Here is a 24,345-nt window from a genome sequence, read left to right on the forward strand (position 1 = left end):
CAACATTGCAATCTTTATGTTGTGTGATCAAATTCACCTAAGTATATGGCTACACAACAACTTTGTTTTTTCAGTATGAATATCACAATGTTGTATTGTGACCTCACAAGTAATGTTAGTGAATGGTGCCATGTTGCAACATAACACAACTACGTAGCACAACTATTTTGGTTGTGCTGTCACATGACACTGCTGTTTTAGGGCAGGAATTGGCAGTGAGTCCAGCGTGGAGCGTCACAATTGAGTCGCAGTCGCATAAAACTTAAATTGATGTCTCTGCTGGCAAAAGCACAAGTGGCTTATGACCGAGAGGCATCCAACAACCTCTGCCACCGGTAATCAAATGCTGAACGATCGGACTAAAGCATGCTAGAATTGTGTTCATCTCCAATAAATAGCATTGAACCTCCTATTTACATTCTTCAGTATAGTCTTGCATTTAGATCTCCTTTATTATAGATCTCTTAACTGCCACGATCCCAGGTGCCATATGCAGCCCGGGACCACGGCTATTAGCGGGCACGGTCTGATCGCCGCTAATTAGCCTTTTAAATGCAGCTGTCAACGTTGACAGCTGCATTTAAAATGCTGCTTTCCCTCTTCCCTTGTGTCTAGTGGGGGGATTGCCCCCCTGCGACGTGGTCGCAGAGGAGCGATCCCCGCATTTTCACCCAGTCGGGGTCTGCACCGTAATGGCACTGATCCTGACTCGGCAATCTATTGCTTTTGGCTGCGGCAGCCGAAGTGCCCATATCATTGATCTATGCCGTATATCTATACTGCATAGATCTCAATGAGAGATCAGTGTAGTAATACTAGAAGTTTTCCAGGGGGGCTTCTAGTATGTGTGTAAAAAAACAAAACCTTTTTTTATTAATACAAAATAAATAAATAAATGTTTGGTATCGCCGCGTGCGTAATCGCCCAAACTATTAATTTATTTCATTCCTGATCTCTCACGGTAAACGGCGTCAGCGCAAAAAATTTCCAAAGTGCAAAATTGGCCATTTTTGGTTGCATCAAATCTAGAAAAATTGTGATAATAAGAGATCAAAGAGTCGTATATGCGCAATCAAGGTACCGATAGAAAGTACAGATCATGGCGCAAAAAATGACACCTCACACAGCCCCATAGACCAAAGGATAAAAGTGCTATAAGCCTGGGAATGGAGCAGTTTTAAGGAACATTTATTTTGTGAAAAAGGTTTAAATTTTTTAAAAGCCATCAAATAAAATAAAAGTTACACAAGTTACATATCATTGTAATCGTAACAACTTGATGGACATGCATAACAAGTCAGTTTTACCCTAGGGCAAACGGCGTAAAAACGAAACCTCCCCAAATTAAAAAAAATTAAGCCTGCCATTGAAAAGTACAATTAGTGGCACAAAAAATAAGGGCTGATGTGGGTCTGCAGGTAAAAAAATGCAAGCGCTATGGCCTTTTAAACACGAGGAGGAAAAACGAAAGCGCCAAAGCAAAAAATAGCCCAGTCCAGAAGGGGTTAACTTGATGGTGCTTGAAAGTTTGTGGACCCTTCAGAATGTTTTAGATTTAACTACATTAGATGAGGTAGCTAATCGATAACGTAGCTAAAGACAAACACGAGTCAAAATATTACACCTATCCATTTATTTATAAATAAAAATGATTCAATATGCACAATATCACCTATCTGTGAGAGGCAAATTTATGTGAACCTATGGTGTGACCCTGTGTGTACCAATAACTGCACCCAAACATTCAGTCCTGCACATCCTGCATACCGATGGCTGAAGAAGCTGGATTCAGCCCTAGGGAGTCCTGGAAAACATGGTCACCGGTAATCAAATGCCAAGGCTTTCAGTCCAGACAAACTCAAGTGTGATCATCTCTAATTTTAACCTCTATTATACCACCAGCTTCTACTGTTATGCTGGTGGGTGTCCTCCCACCAACTTCTCACTTTAAAGCAAATGTACCATCAGGTACATTCGATTTTAGATTTGCATATTAATAGAACGGCACTGCGGTTCTTTTTCTCAGTTCCCGCACACATCGCCAGTCTATTACCTGGCACCGGCTGGGGCTGAAGCACTAGAGCCTGCCCATATGTGACGCGGCTCCATTGATTCCAGTGCAAACAGAGTGGTCTCTATGACAGAGTTGCTGTGGTTCCTAAATGCTTCTACTTCTCTGTAATATCACATACAGGTGAAGAATGGAATCTCATGATCCGACTTATTGCGGCGCTGGTGTCAGTAAGCTTATTCTTTCATCATTGTTAGGAAAGATGACTGCATCAGGGGCTGGATCTTGTACATCTGTGGTTGTATATAATAATTCAATAATTAAGACCTGGACCCAGTACTTTTCTCCATTTATGGAGAATATCTGATCGTTGTGTGTCTTACATCTGGGACCTGTGGAGAAATAGATTCTCCATGATCTGTACTTTCTATCGGTACCTTGATTGCGCTAATGTGACTTTTTGATCGCTTTTTATTACAATTTTTCTGGATTTGATGTGCCCAAAAATGCGCAATTTTGCACTTTGGAATTTTTTTGCGCTTACGCAATTTACCATGCAAGATCAGGAAGGAAATAAATTAATAGTTCGGGCCATTACGCATGCGGCAATACCAAATATGTTTATTTATTTATTTTTATTTATAAAAGGGAGGTGATTCAAACTTATTGGGGGAGGGGGATTTTTTTTATTAATAAAATTTTTTTTAATTTTTTTTTACACACATACTAGAAGTCTAACCCTGGGGTTAGGGTTATTCCCCCTGGGGGCCTCTAGTATAACTACACTGATCTCTCATTGAGATCTATGCAGTATAGATAAACTGCATAGATCAATGAGCTCGGTGTTTCATTGCTCTCGGCTGCTGCAGCCGAGAGCAATAGAATGCCAAGCCCGGATCAGCACCATGACAGCGCAGACCCCGGCCCTCTAAAGATGCAGGGATTGCTCATCCGCGATTATGTCTTCTTTATGGATGTACACACAATCCCAAGGCAAATGGCAGAGAGAACAGGATGTTTTGTCATAGGAATACTGAAGAAGAGGAGCCATGAGTTTCCGTACAGGAATAACACACTGAAGAAGCATTGTCACACACTTAGAAAGAGTCATGAGTGTAGAAAGTCCCTGACATCAGCTGAAATGATTTCCAATCAGTTCTTGTCTCATACGAAACGCTTCTGTTTCCACTGCTTCAATGTTATTACAGTCCTCTTCCGTCTCCATGGAGGAAGGTCCAGAATCAAACCAAATGTCCAGGCCATGCTGAAGCGCGATGTTGTGTAGTATACAGCAGGCCAAAATAATCTGAGCCGATTTCTCAGGCGAGTACTGCAAGGTCGCACGTGATCCATCCAGACAACGGAAGCGATGGCGGAGTGCTTGCTGGGTGCGCTCCATGACGTTATAGGTGGCAGAGTGAGCCATGTTATATCTATACTCTTGAGGGCTCTCTGGGATTTGCACCGGTGTCATCAGCCAAGGGCGAAGATGGAAAGCGCTGTTTGCTAACAAAGACAAAAGAGATCATAGCAAAAGAAAGTTAGAGAAATTACATTTCCTTCCTTTTATAGTATTTATCGATACAGGCAAGAACTAAAGCGGAAAACTGAAACCCTGCTACTACTTAACCTTCACCTTGCTGTGGATTTTACATTGCGATTGCCCACACATGCCCTTTAGGTAATATTGATCATCTGTATGCATATGTAAATAGCTATTCTGTAGACACACCATGTTTGTTATAGACGACCACAGAGGCTGATGCAGTCAAACAATATAATATCAGTATGGAAAACATAATAGTACTACAAACAACAGAGAGAGTGAGTGGTGGCATGGCAGATGGCTTACAGTGCTATACAGAACAAGTACATGTGCCCTATATAGCTGTACTGTAAATTCTGCTGGGTATAGATCCTGTTCTGGTTGGGGTCTATGATCCTGTAACAGCCTGGGGTTCCCAGAGAATCCACCTGCAACAGGCCATTATCACAATGGGGTCAGCAATCGGCTGATGAACAAGCTAATGCTCATCCATCAGCTGATCATATGATTTTGACCTATCTAAAAAAAAAAATCATCATTTGTCGGACGCACATCTCCCCATGTTGTGAGGGATGTTCAATCGATGAATGATCATGGTAAAGCAGGTTTGGACGGCACTCAGGGCTGGGGGTGCCCGGACAGGATACAGTCTATGCGAAGAAATTTTTCCGGCACTCACCCGAAAGCGGATTTATTTATGTACAAATACACACGGTGACACTATACAGGACACGTTTCGTCTCTTGCCTTTCTCAACTAGTCTCTAGATAGTGTGCTGTATTCACCGTGTGTATTTGTACATAAATAAATCCGTTTTCAGAAGATCGGGTGAGTGCCGGAAAAAATTCTTCGCAATCGATAAATGATGACAGCTAAGAGACATGCAGTAATGGTTAGTGCGGCCCTCCCTGCCTGGTGCTTGAACTCTGAAGAATGTCTGCAAATGTAAAAAGTAAAAATGAGACTGGTGCTTGTTTCCATTGACAGGTTGGGCCATCTAATGGTGGCAAGAGAAGAGTCTGCCTGGATGCAGTAGCTAGCGGCCATTTACCAGGCAGGACAGGGGTTGGAGAACCCTTGTTTTAGCTAACTGTGTGGGACATTTATGAAATACAATTGGAATACCCCTTTAAGATATATAATAAATAACTGGATGTTAAATACCGATTAATTAGATGGAGACACATGCTAAAACCCCTTCATACAATCATTCCATTGCACATACCCAGCATCCATCCCTCTTTATGCATCTTTGTCTCAAACAGACAAGAGAGGTCAGATTGGTGGAGAACCATATCATCTTGCATGCTGCCGGGTCGGTGGGTTTCGGCCCACAGAAGTGACCCCTGAGTGTCACAAACAAGAAGGCAGTTTAAAGAGTGCAAGCCTTTCCGGTTCACATACGACAAGTCTTCAGCATTCGGGGCTTTGATAGTTATATGTGTACAGTCTACAACTCCCAGCACCCCAGGGACCCCAGCCAAGCCGTAGAAGTAATCCTTCAGCTTCTGTATTGATGCTTCATCCTGCGGAAAACAAATGAACTGCGAAGCTCTCTCCACCAGAGCGTCTGTGACATTGGTTACACATCGACTCATGGAAGCTTGGCTGATCCCAATGGTATCTCCCATACGGGTCTGAAATGAACCGGAGGTGTAAAATCCAAGAGCCGCCATAATCTGTGTCTCAGGGCTGATAGCACGGGATCGCTGAGTTGGCCGTGATAGGCTAGTACCCAAAAGATCAACCAGGTAGTCAATAAAGGGTCTGGGAAAGCCGTAGGTAGATACCAAATACTCATCGGAAACATCATCCAGTCGGAATCGGTCGAGTGTGCGGTGCCCTCGGCCATATAGCAGTAAGTCACAATCTAGGATGGTTATAGGAATAGCCATTGGTAGATCTACAAAACTTATTCTTCACATGTTACAAGAATCTTAGGCTTCATCACAGGAAGGTTACCTGAAAATAGAGGACAGTAGAGTCAATAGTCGCCTATCTGAAAAAGTAGTAGATGCTAGGGACAAACTTCCAGCAGATGTGGTAGGGAAATCTACATAACATGCCTGGGAAAAAGATTTATCTATCCTAAGGTAATAAGATAGGAAATACTAAAAGGGTATGTTCACACTGAGGAATTGGAATTCCTTGGAACTAAGAATTAAAGAGGAAAGTTTTCTGCTTGAAATTTCATTTTCTTCATCTCTGGCAGAATAGGAGCGAAATGCGAGCGGAAAGCGGAAATTCAAAGCCCCAATGACTTCTATGCGATTTCTCTAGCTAAATCTGACATGTCAATTCTTTGGGCGAAAAGTGGATCCATGGTGGAACATTCTGTGCGTAAATTCCAACGTGTGAACAACAGAACGGAATTCCCTTTGAACATAATGGGACATTGCTCTGTATATATTTTACATGCAGAATTTCATTGAGCTCAAATTCTGCTCATATTCTGCCGGAGCTGAATAAGGGTGCGTTCACACTGAGGAATCTGCACTGAGAAGTTCTGGCAGATTTTGCCACTCGCTACCTTCTCTTGCCATCCCTCCATTCTATAGTCAGGCAGATTCCGGCATCCGCCCAAAGAATTGAGATGTCCATTCTTTAGGTGGATGGCGGAATCCGCCGGTCCAAAGAATGGAGTCTACGGGAGGGCGGAGATGCGAGCACAGGAATCGGCAGGAACTTCACAGCGCGGATTCCTCAATGTGAACGCACCCTAGATGGGGAATTTCATGCAGAAAACTTTCCTCTTCAATTCTTCACCTATTCCTCAGTGTGAACATACATTTACTGATCTTACTCTTGAGGACAGCTACCGCCATTGCAATGTACAGACACCCACTGCTCGTTCCTTTACTGTTCTCACTGTCTCAATTTACTGAGCAATTCCACTGGCAATAACATCTAGTAATAGTGGGTTCCATCAGCCACACCCCCTCTCATCGGCACAATAATAATACTAGATAATATTAATAATACGCACTAGCCATAGGATGCATTAAGAAACATTTCCCTCGTTTTGTCGGCACAGTTGGAATAGATATATTAAAACGCATTGATCTTTGCGGACATATTCTAAAGCGTTAGGTCAAGTGCAGCAGACGGCTTTTATTATGGCTTTTCCCTCAGCGCCACTTATTGACATATTAATAAAGATGAGATTATGGAAAGACGGAACGGCCAGGAACATATGTGGCAATTTACAGAGACGTTCTGCCATTCCCAGTGCTGAGTCACTGCTAGAGGCCTAGAATGCAGGAGTCTGCCCCCCCCTCCCCCCTCTGCCAGGGTAATGGATCTTATATGGTGGTGACTGTATAATACTTATTTATGGCCGTGCTCCATCCTGGTGCTGTATGTGGGAGATGTCCTCACTGAACATCTCCATAACATGAATTACATAGTACACCTTCTAGGGGCAGCTATATCATAAGTGCACCTATATCATAAGTGTGTGATTAGAGAAAATTAGGTATGTTACGTGATCAACCGATCAAGCCTTGTGATGACTCGGGAAACAAGTGGCCATAAGTCTGTCCATAAGATGGCCGACATGACCATGCCCCGCCCCCCCAGTGTCCACCATAGGCATATACAGGCTCAGTGTTGGAACTTGGGGGCGTGGCATGGTCACATGCTCCTCCATGTCGGCCATCTTATGGATAGAATCACCACAGAGCAGGACAGCATAAGCTAGAGGAGGGGAGCCTGATATTAGCTCTATGAGGTACACAGGGAGCTGCTGTCAGTATATACAGTGAGTACAGTTACTAATACTGTACACTGTGAATAATTTTACTATAAAGTGGCCGAACCGTTTAAAGGATCGGATTGTGCTATCTACTGTTATAGCTATGCTGAGGATCAGTTGTGGATTTTCTCAATTAACATGAATAGGAAGATCACAATCCACAGCAGATCTGCAGCATGTGAGCACAGCAGACCGTTCAAAAAACTGGCGTTAAAGTTGTGCAAATAAAATTGTAGGCGTGGCCTATAGCAACCAATCAGCTTTCAGCTCTCCACAGCCACTGAGAAATGAAGCTAGATTTTGATTGGTTGCTACGTGTAACTCCTTCCCTGACAATAACAGGAATTATAAGGCAAAGCTTTTGCTGCCCCGCCTCCCCTCCATGTTCTATGTTACTACAACTCCCATCATTCTATGGTCCAATACAAGTGTAGTTATAGCAGCAGCCCCGGCTGATCCCCTCTATAATCCAGTATAGCAGCCATTTACCTGCACAGCGCCAGAATCTCTATGCCGGAGCACACAACCCGCTATCAGCCTTATGATTGGGAGTCGCAGATTCGACACCACCGGGACACAAGGCAGTCTGAAAAAAATATAAACTCCGATCATATAGACAGGAAGAGGCCCAGGGGATGGACTGCTGGGGTGTGGCGTGGATTGGGAGGTACGGGAATATTTTTTATATGCGTGGAATGTTCGGCTGAGAAATAACGGATGAGTTCTTCCCGCAGACAGAGCAAAACACAAACAGTAATGGCGGCTGTGAGAGCTCTACAGGGGACGTGAGGAGCGGAGAGCCGGGGACTACAGCGGGATCCGGGGGAGGTGACATCCTGGAGGAGCCATAGCCCTGGGATGAGAAGAGGTGAGCGGGGCCCCAGTATCCAGGAGGATTGTTATATACAGCACAGCTGCTGGAATACTACAGCACCCAGCAAGCCTTCTGCTGCCGGGCATGATGGGAGTTGTAGTTTTACAGCAGCAGGTTGGGGAACCCTGATTATTATACAGTATATCATAGGGGCTGCCCCTACTTAAAGGGATACTCCATCCAATGACTAATGTTGGGGTGCCCACACACATCTCATGCTGATCTCCCCTAATAGATGAGAGAGAATATTACCTGATGTAACCAGTAGGACTGGGCCCTGGATGAATCATTACATACATAATCATGAAGCGGTGGCACCAGGATGCACTATGGGAAGAAGATGCTGTGTGGGTCAGTGTCCTGGCATCATGTGGATGTTACTGGGACACCCACCTGACCATTGTAGTCCTGGCAGCGGCCTCTATCATCCCCGGGGGCCACACTGTAGGTACTGGAATAAGGAACGTGACATAGAGATCATGGTGGAGATCTCAGTCAGATGGATCATCTGAGGGATGTGCTTAGGCTCCTATTAGACAAAGTAATCCTTCACCATAACACACTGAACGATAGTTATTAGTTATGATTGTAATTACAATAGTTTGCATACTTTAGTCTACAAACGATTGTAATAACAAACAAATGATGTGTACCTACACCGAAAGATTTGCAAACAGTTAACAATGAATTTATGGTCAGCTCAAAAGATGCGATAAGCAACGTGAATGAATGTTCCTTAGTAGTTTGATCGTTGTCCGCATACACACGGAAAGATAGATACCACAGGACTAGAGATGAGCGAACCGGGTTCGAGTTGATCCGAACCCGATCGTTCGGTATTTGATTAGCGGGGGCTGCTGAACTTGGATAAAGCTCTAAGGTTGTCTGGAAAACATGGATACAGCCAATGACTATATCCATGTTTTCCACATAGCCTTAGGGCTTTATCTAACTTCAGCAGCCACCGCTAATCAAATGCCGAACGATCAGGTTCGGATCGACTCGAGCGTGCTCCAGGTTCGCTCATCTCTACACAGGACACCTTCATAAGTCTTCTGTAGGTAATGGTGATCTACACAATATTCCATAGATTATTTTATTGGTACACTAAGTATTCAGTTGTACAGTAAAGCAACTACAATTATCTGACAATGTACTAGCAATACAGATCACGATGATGTCGGAAATTAGGAATACAATAGAAGTGTCTGGAGCTGCAGCCTCTTTTCACAATGCATTGAGTTTGTGTTCCTTACCGAGGAAAATGGTTTCCGGCGGGGGTCCCGGAGCCGGTTAGATGGCGGATTGCCCTGCCATTTAAAAAGAGGAAAAAAAAAAAAAAACTCTGAAGCCAAACTTGTCCTTTAAAAGGGTTATTCCCTATCCCAAATACATTGGTACCTCAACTTACAATGGCCTCAGGATACAATATCCGTGTAGACTCGACGTTGAATCTTACCTGCTATCTGTTTGAATGGTAGGGCTTGTGCGCCTCCGCTCAAAGAATGTCATTTTTCGGCGCCGATTCTGTAGTGTGAACGGGCCCTAACGGGTAAAACTCCAGTACAGGGTGATACTACATGTCCTGTGCTACTCTTTACCTCTGCCAGGATGAGCTGCTCCTTTGGGCACCAGGTGAGGGCAGCGTTGTGTTATTTTTCTGGGACCCTGTGTGATCTGTACAGAACCCTGAAAACACTCCAGTCCTCTACATAGAAAGAAATATACAGTCTCCAGCAGCTCTCTATCCATATTATTTATCTGCATTCATTATTTTTTTTTTTAATCTTCATTTTTTTTCTTCTCATTTTGAAATGACATTTTGGGGGCTTCAGAACACATGACCAGTGTTGGTCTCAAGAGACAATATTTTTACCATTTTCACCATCCTGAAACCAATTAATATTGTGACTTGAGGGAGCACTGTATAGCAAATAACTAGCTGATCAGTAGGGGACGGCCACCGATCACATGCACAGAGGTCACATGTCCACCAACTGAACGGAAGACTATGGCAACCCTACATTGGTAGTGTAATAAATCCATTACAATGCTTTCACCATTGTACTGTGCTTCCACAGCCCTCTTTCCTACCACAACATCCAGAATAGCTCCATCGGCAGCAATGGAACCACCCTTTTATTAGCTTGTGGATACCCTATGTCTCCTATCCATGAAGAGCTGCTCATTCACATCCTCCCTATCAGCTACACAGCCATCTATTGCGTTTAGGCCATGTACAATTTTGTAGGCTAGAGAGAGAGGGACTATAGGTATCTATAGTTTATTTCTAAATTGTAAGAATAAAAATTCAGTCACCAATGCATACCGTGCAGCTGTATAGTGACCACCGTATATTTATTTCACACAGGCACCATTGGTAAGCATGCAGGCTATATTCAGGCAGGGGCCATTGTGTCTCTCTCATCTTTCATCTCTTATCAGAACCTCTGCCCTTCCTGACAAATTGTGAAACCTTCCATTTTTCACATTCAGGTTTACAGACACAATGGATGCTGACCTCAGCCCACAGGACCGGAAGGACTTGGACAAGTTTGTCAAATTCTTTGCATTAAAGGTAGAAACAAAGTTTCTTATACTCTAAAATGTTGTATATACATTCATTATTGCTATAGGCTCCTATAAATGTAGCAGCCGCCCAATGAGCATTCAGTTATTAACAAGGCTTTACTATATTCACAATGCGGTGGCTCTAATAATAAGGCAATGGTGTAGCACACCACCAATATTCATTCAGCAGCTGCTACTTCTGTATGACAGAATATAGGCTGTGTATGTGATGCAGCAGTTGTGCAATATTACCCCCCGCAAGGGACTATAGTGCAGTCTGATTTGCAGTAAGCCCTTATGCCACCCACGATAAGCTGAGCTTGTGAAGCTGTATAATGTTTTAAGGTTATCAAGTCAAATATTGATTTTTCTTGTAATTTGCAGATTTAATATTGTCTTGGATAGGGAAAGGTAATCACGGCCAACTTGCTTGTGTTCAGACACTATCAAACAGCTCCTCGTAGCTTAGTTTCCTGCATTCATTTAATAGGAAATGAAGAGAACTAGTGACAGAGAAGCTGAGCAGAATGATGTATCCAGGGCTGTGGAGTCAGTAAGCTGCAGCTCCGACTCCGACTCCTGAATTTTATCAGGACCGACTCCTGCTCCTTCATAAATGGCCGGTCATACCAGGGGAGTTATTTATCACACTGGCTCAGCAGCTTCTCCCTAATGTCCTACATGATCCTGGGGCGACTTCTGAGGGAATAAAGAAATAGAACACTGAAGAAACAAACTGCCAAATAGTGACCGACAACTTTTCCATGACCACCCTTATGTAATAGGGCCAGTGACCTATTAGGATGTTGCTCACAATATATATTCATAAGCAAAATTCATATCAAAATTCAGTTCTACATTTTTTTTAAAGATTTTTTTTTTTTAGGGCTCGTTCCCACTGAGCAAAAGCAGCTGAATTTCTGCGCTGAATCAGCGCTGAAATTTCAGCCGTTAAAATAGGTGCAGAGCTAATTTCCATTGTGTTGAATGGAAATTCTGCTCTGCAGTTCACACAGTGGAATTTCCACACTGAACTAATCCGCTTTCCGCCAGAAGAATGAACATGTTCATTCTTCCGCTAGCGGAAGCCTATACAAATCAATGGGGCTCTGATTTTCTGTTTCAGCGCGGATTCAGCGCGGAATACAAGCGCAATACAAGCGGAAATTACTCGCTGAATCAGCGCGGAAATGGGGAAAAGGGGGGGAGGAGGATTCTAGTATATGTTCTGGTATAGTCTAGTTTACTCGCCAAATACTCGCTGAATTTCAGCGCTGAATGCATGCGGATTCAGCGCGGATTCCTCGAGTATTCCGTGCTGAATTTGTCAAGAGCTGATTACGAGCTGAACACTTTCCTAGCAGAATACGCAGGGATTCTGCTTGCATTCTGCTTATATTCTGCTCGGAATTCAGCGTCAGTTGATTTCAGGCGGAAATATTTCCTTGCGTAATCCGCTCCTTTTGCTCTGTGTGAACGTAGCCTAAAGCTGGAGTCGGAACATTTTTTTCCAACTCCAGCCAAAACGGACTCCGACTCCAGCCAAAACTAGCTCCGACTCCACGACTCTGACTCCACAGCCCTGGATGTATCACTTACATTGTTCTGTGCAGCTGATCCAGAGATATCCTCCTGAATAACATGGACAGTAAGTAGTCCTCTCCATTATGTGCATGAGCCCAGTAGTCCTCAATATTCATGAGAAGCAGGAAACTCTGCCCAACAGCTGCTGATTGGCAGTTATCTATCGATGCTCTTTATAGACAGTCACCTATCAATCAGCAGCTGGAGGGGGGGGGGGGGGGTACGGCAAGAATCCTATTCTCCATCATATTAAAAGAACAGAGTAGAATGATGTACGTAACACACCGATCTGTTCATTATTTCTGTCACCCTCATTTAAGGTGGAATAAACATAGTGACAGATTCCTTTTAAAGAGTATTCCAAATACCTAAAGTATACAGGATAGGGGATAATAAGCTTATAGGTGGAGGTCCGATCGCTGGGAGAACAGAGGAAAATTTCCCGGATCCATGGAGCTTGCCGTGCTGATTCGCCATTAATTTTCAATAGCATTTCAGAACTGTGCTGAATGGTGAGCTTAGCTATGTTTAGAAGCCCCAGGGGAAATAAATAGATCAGTTTTCTTCTATTCTTGTGATTGGTGGGGGTCCCAGAGATCGCCCTCCAACTCCTCAGCTTGTTCTCCCTTAGGAGATGAGATTATCCCGTTAATGTATAAAGCCGATTGTTTTGCCGGGCCCATTTTGTCTTGGCCATGATTGTTACTATGGCTGAAACATAACCTATAATTTATAGTCTAACGGGCAGTGATTATTGTCACATGCTAAAGTGTTGGTAACCTACAGTACAAATAAGAAATGTCTTCATTCGACAGGCAGTCCAGGTCATTGTACAAGCCCGGCTTGGAGATAAGATTTGTACTCGTTCGTCTTCCTCTCCCACAGGTTCAGACTGGGTAAGTCAGTGATTTTTTTTTACAGCGGCATCTTGTCACATACATATTTTATAGGTGGATACCCATTAACTGTTGGGTTTTTTTGCAGTTCAATTTGGCAATAAAAGACATCCCTGAAGTGACTCAAGAAGCCAAGAAAGCTCTTTCAGGCCAGCTGCCTGCTGTGGGGCGCTCCATGTGTGTGGAGATCTCCCTGAAGACCTCAGAGGTATGGAGACAACATGTATGACACGAGTGATGGCGTCGCCTGAACAAAAAAGTAACACCGCTGAATAATATTTTTTGAAGTGAACGGTTTATTCACATCTCAGTAATAACAACATGTCCATATAACATAGGATATCTATAGGATATGCTGTAAATGTCTGATAGGTGCAGGATCCAGTCACAGAATGCCTGCCACCTTGGGCTGGATGAGAGTAAGAAGTACTCTCAGAAGTATAGGTACAACCCCCACCAGTGGAACTGCACCTATGTCTGCAATGTGGGTCTTAACTAGGTTCCAGACTTATTAGCTCACAGAGAATTAAAGGGGCTGTCCTGGCAAAAAATAAAAGTAGGACAGCCAGTTAAGTTATACAGACCTGTTTAGACCCCCACAGCCGCCACTCCTTGTCCCCTGCTGGACTCTTCCATCTCCCAGGTTCCAGTAACATCACGTCACCACTGGAACAACCCTCTCAGCCAATCGGTGACTGAGGAGGGACACCACTGAAGACTCTGGCTAAACGAGGGACTGGGACAGGTGTGTGTATAATTTTGTTCATGATGTTTACTAGAGATGAGGGAATCGCTCATCTAAGTGAAGAGCTTCATTTGATCAGCGCTTCACTCGTCAAGTTGGCTGCCTGTCAGTGGTGCTCTGCTCCCTAATGCTTCACCCCAGGTGCCGGAGAAAATCTGGATTCAATCCTGGGAAACAGGGAGAAGTTTCCCAGGAGTGGATCCAGCTTTTGCCGGCATCCTGAGAGGAATGGCAGGAAGCAGAGCAGCACTGACAGGTGCCGGAGGGCTGATCAAACAAAGCGCTTCGCTTAGATGAGCAATTTGCTTAACTCTAATGTTTACTTCTCTCCCTGTTGTCCTGCAATTTATTTATTTTTTGTCCGGATAACCCCTTTAACTAGACTGGATACAATTGTAGAAGAACATCACTAGTGCAGCAATGATTTTCTTTTTCTGTTAAAATGTAATTTTACTGACTTTTATTTTGCAGGGAGATTCCATGGAGCTTGAAGTCTGGTGTCTGGAAATGAATGAAAAGTTAGTGTCCCTTATATTTTGTTCTTCACAAGTAAAGACATTTATGTTTAGTGGGAAACCAGCTACACTAAGGATGTCTGTAGCCTGTCACCTGTCTAGTTTAGGTTTTACATTTCTTTTTGTCTTCTATCTGGCCTATCTATAGGTGTGACCGAGATATCAAAGTGTCCTATACTGTGTATAATCGTCTATCGTTACTACTGAAGTCATTACTTGCCGTCACCCGGGTGACCCCAGCCTATAGATTGTCCAGGAAACAAGGACATGAATACGTCATTCTGTACAGGTCTGTACATCCAATGCCTTTTATTTAGCTTCTGGGGTTATTTCCCATTTTAAAGGAGAAGTCCAGCAATTTCTTAAAGCCAGCAGCCTGCAGGGGGAGGGAGAGAATTAATGACAAGTAGGCACTTACCTCTCCTCGTGCCCACGGCAAGCGGCTGCCCCCACCCCCCGCGTGAAGTCATCACAATGCCTGTCCCGGCTGCTCAACTGGCCGCTTTACCAATCAGTGACTGGTGTGGCGTCCAGCCCCAGTCACTGACTGGCAGAGCGGCCAGTCCATCAGCTGGGTCGTGAGATGGGCAGCCTGGATCCCCGCCGGGCTCTGGGATCTCCAGGGTGTCTATGTCATGACCCAAATGGTGAACTGGCCGCTCTGCTAGTCGGTGACTGGGGCGGGATGCCACTCCAGTCACTCATTGGCTAAACGGTCAGTTCAGCAGCTGGCACAGGCTTTCCCCCCCAAGTTGTGATGACATCCTGCGGCCACTCACCGTAGACACGATGAGAGGTAAGTGCCTACTTGTCATCAATTTCCCCCTCCCCCTGCAGGCTGTCAGCTTTTAGCAATCGCTAAAAGCTTATTGAGGTAGCAGAAAGGGTCCTACAAATCTGTGCTGAAAACTTCTGCAGATGAGAGGGGTGAGGGACAATGTTGCGGATGTGGTGGCCATTGTGTGCCGGTAAAACCAGGCCCACACACAGTGACCAATATCCACCTCTTCTCGCCATGATATCGGTAACATTGGGCGGCTGTTGGTCATTGCCTGCAACTTGCTCCCATTCACCTCTCATCTGCAAAATATATCAGCACAGATGGGCAGTGAGAGTAAGTGGATGGCCTGATGCAGACAAAGTAGGACATTTCCTGCTCTCTGGATAACTTTAAAGTGTCCCTAAACTTTTGCACCATTTCTAAATTGTAAAGGCCCAGGTGCTGAGTTCCCCCAGTGATCACTAGAACGAAGGGACAGAAGTGCTCAGCTCAAGTTTTCTGTGAAAGGTGAGCACAAGGAGTCCAGACGCCATGATAGACTCTTTGTATCTTTTTTGAGCTATGGTGACCATACGCCATGTACTCCGTTTTCCGAAAAATGAAGCGATTAAGTGCTCAGTCCCTTTGTTCTAGCACCTGGATCCTACTAATCAGGACTGATGAATTGTAACAGAGAGACCTGCACAGCTACTTCTGAGATATTTCGCTCTCAGGGCATTGTCCATAATGGATTGAGCTGATTGAGACTGCAGCCAATTTGCTCAGTTTATGGAGATTTTGTATCAAGCATGTAATGTATGTTCTGTCTTTCCTTTAGGATCTATTTTGGAGATGTCCAGCTCCTGGGACTTAAGGAAGGTAATGTATCAAATACTGTGCAGCTATAAGAAACAGTGACTATAATATAAGCCTAATATAATATATATTCACTACAATCGTCAGGGTTTATTATCTAGTCCTCATTCCTAGATTTCTTTTTCAGGGTTCCAAGCAGTACGTGTCGGGACAGTAGGGACTCCCATTGGAACCCTAACTTTGACCTGCGCCTATAGAACCAATCTGGCCTTCATGTGTACTCGGTAAGCCTGGTCACCACAGGTATGAAGTAGCCTCCCAATAAAGCAATGTGTACAGCAGTATTCACAGTGAACACTCATAGATACTTATAGGTCATACACTACTCAGACTGAAGGCCAAGTTTTGTCTACAAGATAGTAAGGGTGTGTAGGAGAGCAAGGCCCAACAGCTTAATAACGTCAATGTGTTTGTTGCATTTCAGGCAGTATGAAAGGACCCAGCCCATCATGGGGATTATTATTGATCATTTTGTTGACCGACCTTTCCCCAGTACCTCACACATGCATCCCTGCAACTACAGGTGAGGACACAGGCAGCATGCACCCACATCGTCTATAGCCACAGAGGACACCAGCTCAGAGTTCACCTAGATAACACACAGTATTGTAGCTTATGGTAACCTTTCTGACCATTTTTTTAAAATCAAGGCGCTATCTCCAGCCATCAGGCCGAAATTTGTGTGTCCCCTTTTAATATAGGGCTTATACATTTTAGCAATTGACTTAACCTGAAAAAGAAAATACCATTATTCTGTAGGTCTGCATAGCCAAAAACATACCCATCCCCATGATATCTGCCCCCTTAACCTACTTACAGTAAGGTCGCATTCAGGCAGCCATAATAAGGCCCCAGTAGGAGCCATATAAATATTTAGAGGATAAAATAGGGTTTTTTGCAGCAGGGAAGCAGAACCTAAACCTGGATTTTGGCAAAGACTTTACTATATATGACCTAAATAGTTGTCCACATCTCCACTAGTTGGGTCAGGAATAAGCATATCCTTGTGCATATCCATCATATAGCAGTGCCGTGTTTATTAGCTGTGCACAGAACCTTACCCTATAGGTGTATAGCTTGCAGGTGACCCATAGCTATTCTGCATTACTGTCTTTACATTTCTTATGTATGCACATTTGCCAGGTCATGTTAGGTGGACCATTTGTTTGCATGGGATTTGTTCTTATGTTTCCTTACAGGGCACCTGAGGATCAAGGAACTGTTTACCCATCTGTGGAGGATTCTCAGGATGTCTGTGCCACGTCCTTTTCTACATCTCCTCCATCACAGGTGAGCTTGTTCTGTATTGTGCAGCAGAAACAATCATACTGCTATGTGCCATTGCTCACTTCATTAAAGGGAGATTCCATTTTCAGAAAATGACAGTGTATTTTCTGGCTTTGTAGTCATTTCTCGGTCTCTCCCGTGGAGGGGAATGGAGTGCAGCACATTTCACTCGAATGAGACAAACTGCACTTCTTTGTACAGTCATATGGCCGGGGAAGATGTTAAAGGGGTACTCCGCAAAAATCTTTTTCTTTCAAATCAACTGATATTAGAAAGTTATATAGGTTTGTAATTTACTTCTATTAAAAAAAATCTCAAGTCTTCCCATATTTATAAGCTGCTGTATGTCATGCAGGAAATGTTGTTTTATTTTCAGTCTGACACAGTGCTCTCTGCTGACATCTCTGGCCAAGACAGGTACTCTGTCTTGGTTTTCTATGAATCCTAATAGAAAACCTCTCCTGCTCTGGACAGTTCCTGTCTAGGCCAGAGATGTCAGCAGAGAGCACTGTGTCTGACTGAAAATAAAACAACATTTCCTGCATGACATTTAGTAGCAAATAAGTATGGGAAGACTTGAAATTTTTAAATAGAAGTAAATTACAAATCTATATAACTTTCTGACACCAGTTAATTTAAAAAAAAAAAAGGTTTTCGCTGGACAACCCCTTTAAGAAGGAGTCTTGGTGCTCTTTGTTTCTGTAATTCTGACAATCTCTGGTGGTCCCAGAGATCAAGTTGACAGCATATCCCAACAATATATATTTTTTAATACAGAGATCCAGATGCCCTGTATATGCATATGTTTTGAAAGGTAATGCATCCGCTCCCTGCCGCCATGACTAGATGAAACATTTGTCATAGATTGGACTTGTGATAACAATATACAGAGGAAATTTGCAGCTCTGTATCAGGAAAATGAAGCACCAATATGTCAAAGGTAGCCATATGCATACAGTACCAGTGGGCTTAAAGCTCCTTTGACTGACAATTGTCTCTCCTGACCTCTGCTAAGCAGGAAGAAAGCTGCTCCCAGACTCTTGACAGCAGCTTATCTCCTAGAGAATAAAAAGATTGAGCACATAAAATGTAACTTGTCCAATCTTCGTCATCTGCCAGATATTCGTTGGGAGGACTCACACTACAAGCGCAGGTCATTTCCTTGTTGTGTATGGGAGCCATAAATTGTTAAAAAAAAACTTGACAAACGTTTTGATTGGTTGGGGTCTTTGAGCTAAGACCACCCATAGATATAGCCAGGACAAGCATGCGTCAGCAATTTGTCCCATTGCAGGAGTTGCATAGAGTTATATTAAGTAGAGTTTTCTTTTTGATGACCGTAACCTTTTAAAAGAATCTGCTGATAATTTTGGACTTGAAGGGGTTATCCAGAATTGGAAAAAGCACAGCTCCTTTCCTGCGAAAACAGCGCCACCCTTTTCCTCACGATGTGTGTGGTATTACACCCCAGCTCCATTCACTTCAGTGGAGCTAAAGTGCATCACCACACCCAACCTGAGGACAGTAGAGACGCTGTTTCTGGAAGAAAGCGGCCATGTTTTTCTTAGTCTGGATAACCCCTTTAACAACGACATGAATTTAAAAGGTAGCTATTCCTATCTTACCTGTCTGCTCTCTCTTTCTGTCTGTTTGTCTATCTCTGGCTTATTGTGTGTAGTGTGTGTTCACTCTCAGTAAGGCACAGTGTCAGACAACCACTCCTGTGGTTACAGACTCCCACAGGGTCCTGACGATGGGACTGACCTTCACTCACCAAGTGAGTCTGATCTAGGCATGTATATTGTGTGGGCCCATGTATCTGTGCATAGCTAAAAGAGGGAAATGCATCATAAAAAATGTATTTGGAATCAACATCTCCCTATACTATTAGAGGTCATACATAGAGGCCCGTGGACTAATTCAACTACCAGAAAACTGCTTTTACATGTAGATATAAGTAATATGAGGCTAATGTTCCTTTAATGTAAGGCCTACCCGCTCTCTTCCCATAAAGCTCTGCATCCAAAGCATAAGGGAGAGCCAGAATTGCTTATTAATCTTGCATTTTCTTCCTTCCATCTCTTCACTTCTTCCTTTCTCTCGCTCGCTTTCTAGCTGTACAGTTCTCGTTTTTCTTATCAGCCAACTATCCTTGGTGCTGGATCCTCGGACCTGGGCTACCCTGTGGCCTTGGCTGCTGGAGTGAGCGCTACTCTTCCTCACCAGGTACTGGTGAGCTGGGCTCTCAATGAATAGGAATAGGGTCAACTAATATCACGTATTTGTTCTGCATGCCCTCACAGGTTTATAGGGTAGTGGTGAGTGTAATGTGGGAACTATATACATGAACAGAGATTTATTGCTCTATGCAGAGCTTCAAATTCCCATGTATTCAAGGGGATTGTCATCTGCTTCCCATATGTGCCTTAGTAGGATGTGATTGGGGGGGGGGGGTCGGCACAGGATCCTCAATAAAGAAAGACCTGGGAAAACTCATTTGACTATTAGAATATTGGTGTTCTTCACCATAGGGCACAGCATGCATTCAACTGTGTGTACTTGACTTTTTACGCAGCTAGTAACCACAGTCTTTTTACGCAGTCTAGTAACCACCATCAACAACCTCTTTCCCCTATATGTCAATGAAGAGCTTCTGCACAACCTTCTGCCCAGAGAGCAACTCCAAGATAAACTCAGGTGTTAATTCTGTTTGTAGATGATTGTTCCGGGGAAAGATGGAGGCTTGCCCAATATTACCGCCCAACCCGCACACGGTACTCAAGCAGATCATGACAGAGCAGTTCTGACGTCGCCATCACATGTACCTGGCACAACCTCTAGCAGGTTAGTCCTCGGCTCTTATGTTCAAGGCCTTTCCAATCTTAATATGACCACAGTCTGCATTTATTTTTTGTCCTTTCTATGCAGTGAGGAAGCCGATATCCCGTCTAGCAGCAGCACTGCGGGCAGGAGCGCTTCCCCCAATAAGTCTCCGCATATCCTTTTCACCCGTAAAGTCGGGGCTTTTGTGGACAAGGCTTCCCCTCAGGTGAGTGATTCCGCTTTGGATGTAAGCTTGCATGTTTACCTGTCCATTGCTCAATGCGATTGGGAAAAGCGTGAACAGTGTTTTGTCTGCCCACAGGTCACTTATGCCAGCACAGATATACCATTTGCCGTGTTTGCACCAAGACTGACTGATGTGGAGGACACTGACCCCATGGTAAGTCTTGATCTTTGATCTTGGTGACATTAGAGCCCTAAAGCTTCTAAAATTCAACCTCCGCTTTTCCTCTGATACTCTCTCTCTTCTATTCCAGGTGGTGTGTCCTGAGACTCCAGAAGAGGTGTCACCAGACGCCCGCAGCTTACAGAGTTCCTGCTCAAGCAGTGAAGTACCCCAGGATGACTTTGTTATGGTGGACTTTGTAAGTGCTTCCTGGTGCCAACTAGAGACTAATGCAAATCGCCAAAGAATCTATATGTTTTTTATGGACCAATACTACCCACTTTAGACAGCACTGTCCAATCTCTATAAATGAACAATGGTCTTCAATCTCACATGCTCCTTTTTTTCTATACACAGGTTCACAGTATAGTGTGGGAGAAGTTTTTGTTTTTTTTTAAGGGGGTTGCATGACATCTGTATTGCAGCTCGACAGAGCCTTACCACTAGACATAACCCATGGTGGTGGTGGGGGGGGGGGGGGGAATTATACCCTTCTCTTCTAATCCGGTACAATCCTGTTGAAGGGATTCTCCATTTTGGACAATTTCTGCTTTTATATCAAATTTATCACATAGTCCTCCCTCCCCACTAAGACCTCTAGCAGTCAGCTGCAGAAAGTGTTTATTTTTTCTGTAGTGCCCCCACAGGAAACATGAAGCACTGCACAATGCAGTATCGCCAACATTGTGTGGTCATTGGTCACTGCATGTTGGCATTGGTGAAAATGGATGCCAGGCGTGCGGAAAAGTATTATGTTTTTTCCCTCCTGGGTTACCCCTTTAAGTGATAAATATTCTGAACAGGAACAGCTTCTCTACTAAGGTATATACAATTGGTTTAATAAACTGGCCAAGTCCATTAAAAGAATCAGCTCTATATCATGCTCAGAACTGCAGACATGTGAAGATGGCTGCTAGGAAGATAAAACACCTGTTTCCTCAATCCTTCAATGAATAGTGCAGGAGGGGAGGAGGAGTGCATGCTGCAGCTCATCCCGGCCTCTGACTCCTGAGCTTAGAAGGAAAACTTCTGCCTATTGGCTGTCTGCCCATGTCTGTAGCTCTGAGCATCATATAGAGCGAACAGATCTATCTATCTAATGTAGGGATATAGGGGGAGATTTATTAAAGGGTGTACAATTTAGACTTTATTAAAGAGAACGATTGTGCTGATATGGTACCCAGATGCAAAGTATAGATCTACTGTGCAGCTCCCTGAGCATACAAGCCGGGTCTGCAGCAGTAGCGTTACATTGGTTTTTGATCTTGTATTGTTCCTGTTTGTTACCCCTTGTATAATGCTCTGGAATTAAGGGTGCTCTATAAATAAATAATAATAATAGTCACGTCTCTCTGTCTGTCAGCACGCTTTGCGGAGATTATTGACAGGCATAGAGACCCCTTAGTGGCCTGCCCTCTCCTGGCCTCGTGAGCCGATGTAAAGCTACCACTGCTACTGGTAACCTCAGGGAGCTGCACAGTAGATCTATATACTGTGCAGCTGGCAACTAGATTGTTACAATCTGATTGCTTCCCTTTAAGCTAAAATTTAGACATTTTTATTTTTTTAGCGTCCAGCTTTTTCTAAGGATGACCTACCAATGGATGTGGGGACTTTCTACCGGGAATTTCAGAACCCCCCTCAGCTAAGCAGTCTTTCCATTGACATTGCTGTCCAGTCAATGGCAGAAGACCTGGTGAGTTGTTTTATTGTAAAGGTGTGGTCCAGGACTGGAAAAACACAGCAGCTTTCTTCCAGAAACAGCACCTCTCCTGCCCTCAGTTTGGGTGGGGTTTTGCAGCTCAGTTCTACTGTAGTTAGTTGTAATACCCCACAGGGGGGTGGTGCTGATTTTTAAGAAGGTAGCAATGCTTTTCTAATCTTGGATAACTATTTTAAATGAGTACTTTAGTTACTTTTTTATATTTACAATTTTGTTTTAATATATTGCTTTAATAAACTTATATTACTGTGCACCATTAATATAACTGTATAATTTCAATACTGCAGTTCTCAACACAAACATTGGTGCAGCAAAGGAACAAATTATATTTGTTTTAAGGAACAGCTATTACAAAGTAATATCACTTTTTATTAAAGAAATATATAAAATTACTCTCTGCAACCCCTTAATTTTGTTAGACTACCTTAGATGACTGTGCTGCTATTTATGAATGACTGCTATATGCACATATACATTTGGCTACATCAAAAATACCTGTATTTTCAGTGGGAAGTAAGCCAGTGTCAGGCACCTCTGATGGCAGGTATATGTGCTGCCAATTTCCATATACTGATCACATACCTTCAGCAACGCTCTGTGATCTGGCGTCTTTGGTAAAAAAGTATCTTTATTCTGGACTGAGAGGGTCACAGGGGTGTGTGTGCCCCGCCAACTCCAAAATGATTGACAGCGGGGGTGGTCTGAATATATGCATATCTGTGCTGTCAGTTTCTCTTTAATGGCTTTGAATTATCCTATATATTCTTATATGTACACACAAAAAAAATTTTAAATACCCATATTGTCTGCTTCCCCCCCAATTTACCCTCTTATCTCCTCTCCATAGGATTCTCTGCCAGAAAAGTTGGCCATGCATGAAAAGAACATGGAGGAGTTTGATGCCTTTGTTGATTCCCTGCAGTAGGATGGGAGATCTTCAGCCGGAGGGCTCTTACTGTAGAATGCAGAGTGTCTCCGGTCCCTCAGTCCTGCTCTTCAAACTCAGGCCAATGTTTTGTCCCTCTACTTGTAATTCTTATTCCCAAATGCACTTTTTGGACCTCTCGAAGGAATTCTTGTAGCACAGCTGCTAACTGTACAGGACTCGCTGATCATGAGTGTGGTCATCCTTCCTCCAGGGACTTTGCTTCTTCTAGGGGACTTGGCCGTTTCAGGGTCACTGTTAAGGAAGACCAGAGGAAGAAGCGAGGTGTTGAAAATAACTCTACAACTCTTGTATCTTTGCAGTCATTGCTGTAAATATGATGCTCTGTTCCAGGACTGTCCTGCACCTTATACGCCCCCATGTGGGCTAAGTGCGCTTGTAAGTTCTGCACTACCATTATATGGTCACCCCAGTGCGTCTTGCCTGTCTCCACCTCAGGTATGCTAGTAAAGGGGTTTCCTTATTATACACATCATCAGCTATTGCTGGTATTGTGTCATATTCATTCTCATTGAATCCAGCCCTTGTGCTTTCCTAACTCATTGCTGCCCCGTTTTGGTGAATTACAGCAGCACCATTGTCATCGATCTTACAGCAGAGTGCTCCGAGCTAGCACCAACTTTCTTCTCGCTTCCCCTCCTTATTCTGATTTATCTACCACTCAGCAAATGTAGAACATTGTATATTATAACACTAACAAGTAAGTGTTAGCACACAGCAGGGCGCTTCATATCTGCGTATTAGGAGGCTCTCAGGTACTCCATACGGTAGGTGTGACTGCAGGAGTTGGGTTACTATGGGCTTTGTCACACATTTTGATGTTTAGTGTTAGTAGAAATCTGTGGAGGGTTTAATGCTGCTACCCCACCCCTCCCAGCTTGTCCATTTCATCCAGAAGAAGGAAATCCAGCACTGTTGTAATGAAAGATGTCATTCAGATGTGTAATATAAAATAAATATATGTATTTCCAAGACTTCTTGTGTAAAGCGGAACCTTCTTAAGGGAGAAGAACTAATTACCTATGGGA

At 43.7% G+C, this 24,345-nt stretch overlaps 2 protein-coding genes across 8 annotated transcripts; one reads left to right on the forward strand and one right to left on the reverse strand.

Moving 5' to 3' along the window:
• Positions 1-1,134: 1,134 nt before the first annotated feature.
• Positions 1,135-7,843, reverse strand: HARBI1 (harbinger transposase derived 1). 3 transcript variants are annotated; one of them, XM_069965367.1, is made up of 3 exons: positions 7,801-7,843; positions 4,783-5,519; positions 1,135-3,517 (listed from the first exon to the last, which is right to left on the reverse strand). In XM_069965367.1, the coding sequence occupies exons 2-3, from the start codon at positions 5,450-5,452 to the stop codon at positions 3,144-3,146; spliced, it is 1,044 nt and encodes a 347-aa protein (XP_069821468.1). In that variant the 5' UTR covers positions 5,453-5,519; positions 7,801-7,843; the 3' UTR covers positions 1,135-3,143. The 3 variants fall into 3 exon arrangements, with proteins under 3 accessions (XP_069821468.1, XP_069821470.1, XP_069821469.1); XM_069965369.1 differs by lacking the exon at positions 7,801-7,843 and adding an exon at positions 7,376-7,423; XM_069965368.1 differs by lacking the exon at positions 7,801-7,843 and adding an exon at positions 6,544-6,620.
• ATG13 (autophagy related 13) lies at positions 7,645-24,291 on the forward strand. Of its 5 annotated transcripts, none has more exons than XM_069965360.1 (19): positions 7,645-7,663; positions 8,046-8,179; positions 10,682-10,763; positions 13,156-13,236; positions 13,325-13,444; positions 14,453-14,499; positions 14,645-14,785; positions 16,095-16,135; positions 16,260-16,356; positions 16,557-16,655; positions 17,332-17,422; positions 19,098-19,196; positions 19,535-19,645; positions 20,136-20,263; positions 20,348-20,468; positions 20,565-20,642; positions 20,740-20,847; positions 22,219-22,344; positions 23,219-24,291. In XM_069965360.1, exons 3-19 carry the CDS (start codon positions 10,695-10,697, stop codon positions 23,294-23,296), a joined length of 1,635 nt encoding a protein of 544 aa, XP_069821461.1. In that variant the 5' UTR covers positions 7,645-7,663; positions 8,046-8,179; positions 10,682-10,694; the 3' UTR covers positions 23,297-24,291. The 5 variants fall into 5 exon arrangements, with proteins under 5 accessions (XP_069821461.1, XP_069821466.1, XP_069821460.1 ...); XM_069965359.1 differs by lacking the exon at positions 7,645-7,663 and adding an exon at positions 7,709-7,978; XM_069965365.1 differs by lacking the exons at positions 7,645-7,663; positions 16,557-16,655 and adding an exon at positions 7,707-7,978.
• Positions 24,292-24,345: the final 54 nt, after the last annotated feature.

Source organism: Dendropsophus ebraccatus, chromosome 4 (genome assembly GCF_027789765.1).
Source record: "Dendropsophus ebraccatus isolate aDenEbr1 chromosome 4, aDenEbr1.pat, whole genome shotgun sequence".
Lineage (NCBI taxonomy): Eukaryota > Metazoa > Chordata > Amphibia > Anura > Hylidae > Dendropsophus > Dendropsophus ebraccatus.